Raw genomic sequence first — 8,823 nt, 5'->3', positions numbered from 1 at the left:
TTTATTATTATTTATGTGTAAAGCCTGAGCTTTCAGGAGACTTTTTAAAAGTTTATTCTTTGTGCTTAAAATATTACTTTGTGCATAAATATGATTTTATTTCAGAGCAGCTTATCCTCCTATTCAGTATTTTTTAAGTTTGATTTTGGCAACCAAACAGTAGGTTCACTTGATTGACATTCAGTTCAACAGAGTGCACTGAGAGCAAAACTGTAGCATTCAGTGAATTTGCTAGGTTTGTCTCGGTGTGAAATTTCTCTCTAACGGTTGCAACCCTTGAAAATACAGCTGAAGAGCACTAAACAAGATAAAAACGTGGGTAGGTATACAGACTTATATTTTACAGTAACCTATAAATGTGAATTTGTATACAGAAAGGAAAGTGAGAGAAACGTGTGTGCAAGCCTATACGTATGCTCACAAGGCAGCGACTACAAACTTTGGTGGGATTTAACACTCCAAAGACAAACTTGAGATCTCAGAATTAAGCACCTGCATAAGGGGCTGGATTTTGAAAGACAACAAACTTCCACAACTTGTATAAACCACAGGAAGGAAACTAAATGCATGCTGACCTCAAAAGTTGTGCTTCATATAATTACAGTGGCTAACTACCCAGTACTTTATAGCAGCCTCAGACAGAAATAAATATAAATCTTTTACTAGTCTATGCCACCAATATTCATTTAATAATTTTGTATTATGGTAGACATTGCTACTTTATCACGTTTTCATTTCTATTCCATCCGAACGTCATTAACAACATCTAAATTCTCTGAAAGCTTATAATGTAGTATATATAGATATATTTAAGCAAAGAAAGTTATATCTGAAAGCACAATAAGTTGGAATATGAATTTTGTGCATCAGTCTCTCTTCTAAACTAGGTGACCTTAGACAAATCATACTGCCTATCCATGCTTCTATTACCAAAACAAGGGTAAATCTATAAGCATTGGAAGAGCTACTGGCGGTACATACCGTGCAACAAATAGATATTTTCCTGCACTCATTTATTTTTGGAAAACAAAAATAGTCAGCCAGCCTCTGCTATTACTGATAACTGTCCAAACCAAAAGTCTACTAAAATTTGCAGTTTAAATTTTCAGCTTTGCAAGTATATCAAAGAGAGATCATATTACTTTTTTCATCAAAGGCACTACAAAGTACTACGGAATTCTAGCCTTCACTGAATGAAAATAAGTACGGGTAATTGTGTGACTGCTTTGAAAAGGTAAACAGAAATCACATACAGGTTGACGAACTTTGAGGAACTTCACTGTCAAAAAAAAGCAACTGAATACAAATGCAGAAAGGAATGAATACAGATTTTAACGTCCATGAGAGGTGAGCAGAGCAATAGGCATGTTACCACAGAATGACTTCAGAACTACTTGTTTATATTTCATTGCCTAAAAACTACTACTAAAGTGCATCCTGCTGTGTTTATGTGGTATTTTATCATCCCATTATCATTGTATTTCTGCTATTTTCTTTAGACAATACTGGTTTTACAATGGGCTCCATCAGTGCAGCAAGCGGGGAATTTTGTCTTGACATATTCAAGGAGCTGAAAGTCCAGCATGTCAATGAAAACATCTTCTACTCCCCTATGGTCATCGTTTCAGCTCTATCCCTGGTCTACCTGGGTGCAAGAGAAAACACCAGGGCTCAAATAGATAAGGTGAGGCTACACTTTTAAGGATCTAAACCTTCCTGTGGTTTAGTAGAGCTATAGGACTTAATTATATGATAATATCCTTTGCATAGCTCGGAAGCTAAAAAATCTGGATCCAGAGTAACTAAAAGTTGCAGCCACTTCAAACTCCCAGTGTTAAATGACTGCATCAGACAGAAATCTTGAAAATGGATGTAAATTTTGTCATCTCTCAAAGACAACACCACATTCCAGTGCTCCTTTGTTTAGAGTAAGGCAAGTAGATAAAATCTCCAGAGAAAGAGTCAAAACACGCATCCAGACTACACAATGTTTGACATGAGTTTCCTAGAGCTCTCACTTCCATCATAGAGTGGCCAGAGGAAAATTAGTATTACTGGAGATGATATCTAGATGCTCAATAGAAAAAGAGATCATCTAAACAGGCAACAGCAGGTACAACTATTCACAGATGGTACAAGCGCATTACACCATTTAAGTCATCCATCTGAGTTAGCCAATAGGTTTACTTCAAACACTATGTGTTAATCTCAGTTGATAGCATGTTTTTGTAATATCTGTTATTTCAACTACTGTTATTTTCAATTACAGGTTATACCTTTTGATAAAATCACAGGATCTTCAGAGGCTGTTGAATCTCAGGTACACAAATAATTTAACCTCCTTCCCTACATCACTTTCTCCTGGGAGTAAAGACTAGCAGATAAAGCAGTTCCAAGCCCCCTCTCCAATGATCAGCGTAGCGCTCTGCATTCACCAGTTAGGGGAAAGCTTTGTTTGTAAGAACAGAGACATAAGGGAAGCAACAGAATATTCAGAACAAGCATAAGATGAAACCCAGCACCATAACATTGGGCAAATAGGGAAAATTATAGATATTTGTATGCTTAGGAAAAGTAGATGGATGTAACTGATTAAATGGGACTGGCTGGGAATGATGGAAAGCCTACCCAACCCGCTGGAGCTGTGTTATTGTAGCAGGCAATTATGAGTCCCCCTGAGAGAGGTATGAGGAAATTGCAGTAGAAAAACAGCACAGAACTGTATTTATTAGAAAATTACTACATCAGTGTAGTGACAGCAACAAGACGTATAGGATGAACAACAGTTTTGTAAGCATAATTGTCTGAACTACTCTATTCTGAAAAACCTACTTAAAATATGTTTTTATTTGTATTCATGCCAATGATTCAGTGTGGCACACCTGTAGGCGCCCACATTTCACTTAAAGACGTCTTCGCCCAAATCGCCAAACGAAGTGACAATTATTCACTCAGCTTTGTCAATAGACTTTATGCTGAAGAGACATACCCAATCCTTCCGGTGAGTTGCTCTAAGATCTGTTCTGAGTGTATTTCCATGTCAAAGCTGTACCATTGTATAATGTAAAAGCTCTGTCAGAAGTTGCGGTTCTGCTAAAGAAATTTTTTTTCCATATAGAAGACAGGATTCATGACTTTTCTGTATTACAGCACTAGCTCACTACATTGTTGGAGAAAATGTGCCTAGCCAAAACAACGTTTGTGCATAGTACAATCATATATCAAGGTATAATTAATAAAGGTAGCTTTTGTTAGAAAGAGTTAACTGGTTTTTCAACTTGTAAAACAAACCTGAAAAATAACTTCAGTTTTTTTGAAAATATTCAAAGTTTCACCACTGAAAGAAACATTCAATTTGAAATTAAAGGAGAATACCATCGCAAAATAGAAAGTTAAAAAGTGGGCAAAATCTGAAAAATCGAACCATATTTAGCTGAAATGAATGCCATTTTTTGATGGTACTCAGTTTTGGAAAATATCTTAAAAAACCATGAACAAATATTCTTGCTTGAACAATGCATGCCAAATCTTAAGATGCTTATGAGCTAGAATAATGGCTTGCTGATTAACCTTAATAGGCAGATTATTCATAACTGTTAATTTTAATCTTGCATTTCACATTTGCAAAATGCTTTGACATTCTGATCTGAAAACTGCATACTCTTCCTTTGCAGGAATACTTGCAATGTGTAAAGGAACTGTATAAAGGAGGTTTGGAAACTATCAGCTTTCAAACAGCTGCAGATCAAGCCAGAGAGATCATCAATTCCTGGGTTGAAAGTCAGACAGATGGTAAGAGCAAGCCAAGTATCAGCACAGGTCTTTTCCCTTCTGCCACCATGTCTGAACAGCATAGGAGAACGTTTAAGAAGACAAAAAACCAAAACCTCTTCCTCTGTTCCTTCTCCTGGAAAACAGATCAGTTCCTAGATATTGAACTATCATTTAATGATTTATTTATTTATTATTATTTTTAAATTCCTCAGACACATCCCTTTTAGAGAACTCTGTATCTTAGGGGCTTTTTGGGTCTGTAATATTTCCAGTCTTGATGAAAGGGATGGCACTAGAATATGCCTTGTTCACATTGACAAGTGGTTTTACACTGATGCTGAGAATCTGGATATCCTTTGATCAGTCTACTTTGCCTTCAAGCTTCCCAGAGTTGTTGTGTAACTGTTGAGTAAGGCATGCAGTAATAAGGTACTTGAGAAATCTTAACAGGTAAAGGGCAATGGAAAATCACAGAGTTAAGGAATGGTAGGGAGGAATATAAATGCATAAAAATGAGGCATAGCACTGTTGTGATTTTTACTCTACTCCGTTTACATGTTGTTCTTCCATTCTTCCAGTTTCTTCTTGGCACCTTCAAAACATTCCCTTCCTCCATGCTTGAAACACATGGCTGGAACAGCAAACACAGATAAATGTGCTGAATTTTAACCAAAACAAAGATACTCACAATCACACAACTTCTGATGTGATGTCATACTTTGAAGGGAAAAACCAGAACATGACTAAGCTACTGGTGGGAAAGGGCTAAGGGAGAGGCTTGTCATGTGCATGAGGACTGCAGACTAAATAAGACCACAGGATAGAAGAAAGCAGAGTAAAATTCTGGTTTTATTTCCTGCTGCCCTCCTTATATAGACATCTTCTTCCAACTTCAATTTGAAGCATGAAGTATTTATACTTACTGTTTGGGTTGGAGACCATCCTGGTTCCAATGGTTCTTCCCATTCTCACAAAATACTAGAGGCTTATTCATTTTGTATCACGTAATTATCTGGGTCTTACATCTCTCATTACAGTTCTTTACAGAGAGGGAAGCAACTGCTATTACCAACAGCAGTGAGAAAATCAACCTCAGAAGTACAAGATTACAGCCGCAAAAGCAAAACAATGTCCCTGCCCTAAACCTGCCTCCCCACAAATTCTATACCCTTCATCTAATGCTGTGATTGCCAAGTAAGATGCTATACAGAGATGTAATATATGCATGTGTTCTCTTTTCCTATGAAAGGAAAAATAAAAAATATTCTTCAACCAAGCTCTGTGGATCCCCAGACCAAAATGGTCCTTGTCAGTGCCATTTACTTCAAAGGATTGTGGGAGAAATCTTTTAAGGATGAAGACACCCAGGCAGTGCCATTCAGAGTCACTGAGGTACACGGGCATACTCACCTTAAATGTCTCATCTTCTAGAATTTGTGAAGGAAGTAGACAAGTGGTTATACAATCTTCCTGAACAAAATCAATCAGGAGTTTTAACTGTAAGATCTTTTTTTGTGAAAACTAATTTATCTTACTTGGTTTTGCAGCAAGAAAGCAAGCCTGTGCAGATGATGTATCAGATTGGTTCATTTAAAGTGGCAGCTATAGCTGCAGAGAAAATTAAGATCCTGGAGCTTCCATATGCCAGCGAGCAGCTGAGCATGTTGGTGCTGTTGCCTGATGATGTCTCTGGCCTGGAGCAGGTACGACCCTGGGAGTTGGGTTTTAGAAAAATATAAATAGTGAAATTTAGGTGCTTTAAAACCCTTCCCAATATCCTAAAACACTTCATCAGTACAGACCTGAACACTGGCAACCTGGGATAGTTACACAGAAGCATGCAGCTATCTCAGTGGTCTTGGAATAGTTCATGCTGAGCATGGATTTCTTTAGTGGTTTAAATATTGATTGCTGCAGAACAGACTCTTTTCAGCTAAGCAGCTTTTACTTCAGCAGCTTGAACTCCAAAGGTTTTATATCTCCATTCCTGCACACTGAGGAGCTTCCTGGGAAGATTCATGTTAGCTTTACTAGTTGTAATTATTGTTTGGTTTGGCAGTGCTCAACATCTTTCCTTCATACCTTTACAAATTAAACTATCTAAAAACTGAATATGAGGGGTACTGCAATTTCAGAAAATAAAATGTACAAGACATACTATTGTTGAATTGAACAGAATGCAGGCATGGGATATTGTCATTACCTGGACCGTAGTTAATCTGAATAGGAAAAGTTATGTAATAGAGGAGAGTTCACTGAAATTTTTGTACACTAGCTCAAAGCATCTAAATTATAAAAATGAAGCTAAGTTTCTTCAGTCATAATTGATAGTTCAGGTATTAGTAATTGTTTGCCATTAACACTGGGTTAGTTGGAGGTCTTAAATGTAGAAAGAGCTTACAACTCAAAAGTACAGAATGATTTTTGGAATATGTTTCCCAAGTGAAGAAGATAAACAGGAAAAACCTTTAGGTGAAATCTGTCGAGTAGCTACCTTATTAGGAAAATTAACTGGCAGTGAGCCTATTAAAGAAATAGAAAGCAGGACAGAGCAGAGAAGAGAGAGTCACAGTTCGCTTTCTTCTCCTAGACACATTTATTTGTATATACCTTGAAAATTGTCATGCCAAGAGCCGTCAGTTTAAAAGAGAAAAAAAACATCACTGGTACTGCATTACAGAATCACAGAATCACAGAATGTTAAGGGTTGGAAGGGACCTCAGAAGATCATCTAGTCCAGCCCCCCTGCCAGAGCACAAAGGAAGTCGTGCCCTCATCCCAGAGATCTCATTTGCTTTTCTCATTGCAGCTTGAGAAGAAAATCAGCTATGAAAAACTCACGGAGTGGACCAGTTCTAGTGTGATGGAGGAGAAGAAAATTAAAGTGTATCTCCCCCGCATGAAGATTGAAGAAAAATATAACCTTACATCTATCTTAATGAGCTTGGGTATCACCGACCTGTTCAGCTCATCAGCCAATCTCTCTGGCATCTCCTCAACAAAGAGCCTGAAAATGTCTGAAGCTGTCCATGAGGCATCTGTGGAAATCTATGAAGCAGGCAGTGAGGCGTCAGGCATAACAGGAGATGGGATGGAAGCTACAAGTGTCTTTGGAGAGTTTAAGGTTGACCACCCTTTCCTCTTCATGATCAAGCACAAACCAACCAACAGCATCCTCTTCTTTGGCAGATGCATTTCCCCTTAAAGAGAAGAAATCTGAAAGAATTTCTGTCACTTACAGCAAGACCCAAAATGCTGCAGTATGAAGGATAAAAAAAAAAAAGCATACTCTCTCTTTCATCCATATTTTCTAAAACCAGAAGGCTTTATTTAAAAAAAAAAAATGAGAAAAGGAAAGAGAGGGTCCTTTGCCTTTCTTTTCTGCAGAGTAATACTGCTTACTCATGGATTAAGAGTCAAGGGAACAAAGATTGAACCCAAGAAAGCATGAGTATGAACAAAGATGTTCCTAGTGCAAGTTAAAAATAATAGTCCTGAATCATCACACCGAAAAAAACATAACCACATTTATCAGGAGAAATGTTACGGAAAAAATTGCAACATTGAAATTAAGCCATATTTGTCTATGGCCAAGCTTTGTGGTGACTTCTCTGGAATTAGTCATTAGAATGCTCCCACTTTAAACTGTCACCAACCCCTCCTACTCTCAGAATGCAATTGCTTTTTCTTTGTGCTCCTGATACTGTAAGACTCTTCCTCACTTTCTAAAGATGCATTATAGAAATCTTACAATTCCTATTTCTCCTTCTGTAATTGTCATGATGAAATACGGCATGTCTCTATACAAATTTGGTTTTGGTCTATCCATATGTAATGGGTCTTGCAGATGTATTCTTTTGCTCCTTTAATCATAATAAAACCATGTTTAAGCAAATGCATTTCATGTGGAGTATTTCAAGTGCACCTGGAACAGGGTAATGCAGCTTTAACCAGAAAAGGTTGTGAGAGAGGATGCAAGACATCTATGGCAGTCTAGTAAAATATTATATGTATCCACTGATAGTGATTTTACTCCTTCTGTAGTTAAACTGATCTCATCAGGAAGGCTTTTGCTATTCTTCCATTGATATTTTTCCTTTTGCAGTTCTTCATGTTTTTTTCTGCCTAATACCTTTCCTTTTAGAATGGGAATCCTCAGGCACATTTTTAAAGTTTCTGCAGATCTAAGCCACTCTTTAAATGTGTATCTGCATGTTTCTAAGGTTGTGGAAACACCAACAGTGTATTATCAGCTAGTCTAGAGACATAAACTAGAACATCCCCTCTTAATTTTATGCAGCAATTAAACTTTTCATCTTAAGTGCTGGATAATCCAAGTGGCAAGCATGCACTGGTTGGTTCCTCACCTGAGACTGCTTCTGTGCCATGCTCTATCCAACACAGTTCTGGGTCCATGAGTGGGAAATTTGTTCATCCTCTTTGTTCCTCCTCTTAATTGCTGGTCTGTTTGGTGTTTTTTTTACATTATAATTTGTTTTGAATAAATGAAACAAGGATTCTCTTGCTCAGTAAACTCAAAAAAAATTGCACTTCTTATAGTATTGGTGATGTAATATCTAGTTGTGTAGGGTTAAAGTGGTAGTTTCATGTTATCTTACTGCTTGAAACATTTCAAGACCCAATCGCTTTGTGGATTCCCTTGACTGTGGAACAGCTTTATTCCAAGCTCAGGTATCTCATCCCTTTTTCCATTTAAGAACTGATCATGAGATGTGCAATAGCTGTGTCCACATGCTTTTGTTCTTCTTGCCAGACTCCTGCTTCATAAATTTGAGCTGAGCCACGGTAAACCCAGGGATCTGGCGTGTCCTCCAGGTTGCCGTCTAAAAATACTTAGGGCATTTTTCCAGTCATCCAGTATCAATAAGATGGATTTGTTTCATGCTCAATGTAGTTACACATTATGGTGAAATTCTTCCTGGAGAAGCATAAACAGGGCTCTCACTGACTTCAGTAGGAGATGCATGTGCGGATCAGGGAAAAAACACGTCCAAAGTGTCTCCCATTAGGGTGTGATGGGGGGCCTGA

The 8,823-nt window shown here is 37.7% G+C and overlaps 1 protein-coding gene across 1 annotated transcript; it reads left to right on the top strand.

Annotated features, from left to right (window-relative positions):
- The first annotated feature begins 1,516 nt into the window (after positions 1 to 1,516).
- LOC104280637 (ovalbumin-like) lies at positions 1,517 to 6,979 on the top strand. The gene is made up of 7 exons (XM_009878348.1): positions 1,517 to 1,684; positions 2,270 to 2,320; positions 2,873 to 3,001; positions 3,675 to 3,792; positions 5,024 to 5,166; positions 5,322 to 5,477; positions 6,584 to 6,979. The coding sequence occupies exons 1-7, from the start codon at positions 1,517 to 1,519 to the stop codon at positions 6,977 to 6,979; spliced, it is 1,161 nt and encodes a 386-aa protein (XP_009876650.1).
- The last annotated feature ends 1,844 nt before the right edge of the window (positions 6,980 to 8,823 follow it).

This window comes from Apaloderma vittatum, unplaced genomic scaffold (assembly GCF_000703405.1).
Source record: "Apaloderma vittatum isolate BGI_N311 unplaced genomic scaffold, ASM70340v1 scaffold3911, whole genome shotgun sequence".
NCBI lineage: Eukaryota > Metazoa > Chordata > Aves > Trogoniformes > Trogonidae > Apaloderma > Apaloderma vittatum.
Note: the sequence above shows the minus strand (reverse complement) of the source record. Positions and strands in the feature narration are given on the sequence as shown.

Bases quoted from the DNA above. Each gene is read 5' to 3' on its own strand.
- LOC104280637 (XM_009878348.1), top strand. From the start codon at position 1,517: ATGGGCTCCATCAGTGCAGCAAGCGGGGAATTTTGTCTTGACATATTC. The intron at 3,002-3,674 runs GTGAGTTGCTCT...CTTCCTTTGCAG, and splicing joins AGACATACCCAATCCTTCCG to GAATACTTGCAATGTGTAAA. The intron at 3,793-5,023 runs GTAAGAGCAAGC...TTCCTATGAAAG, and splicing joins GGTTGAAAGTCAGACAGATG to GAAAAATAAAAAATATTCTT.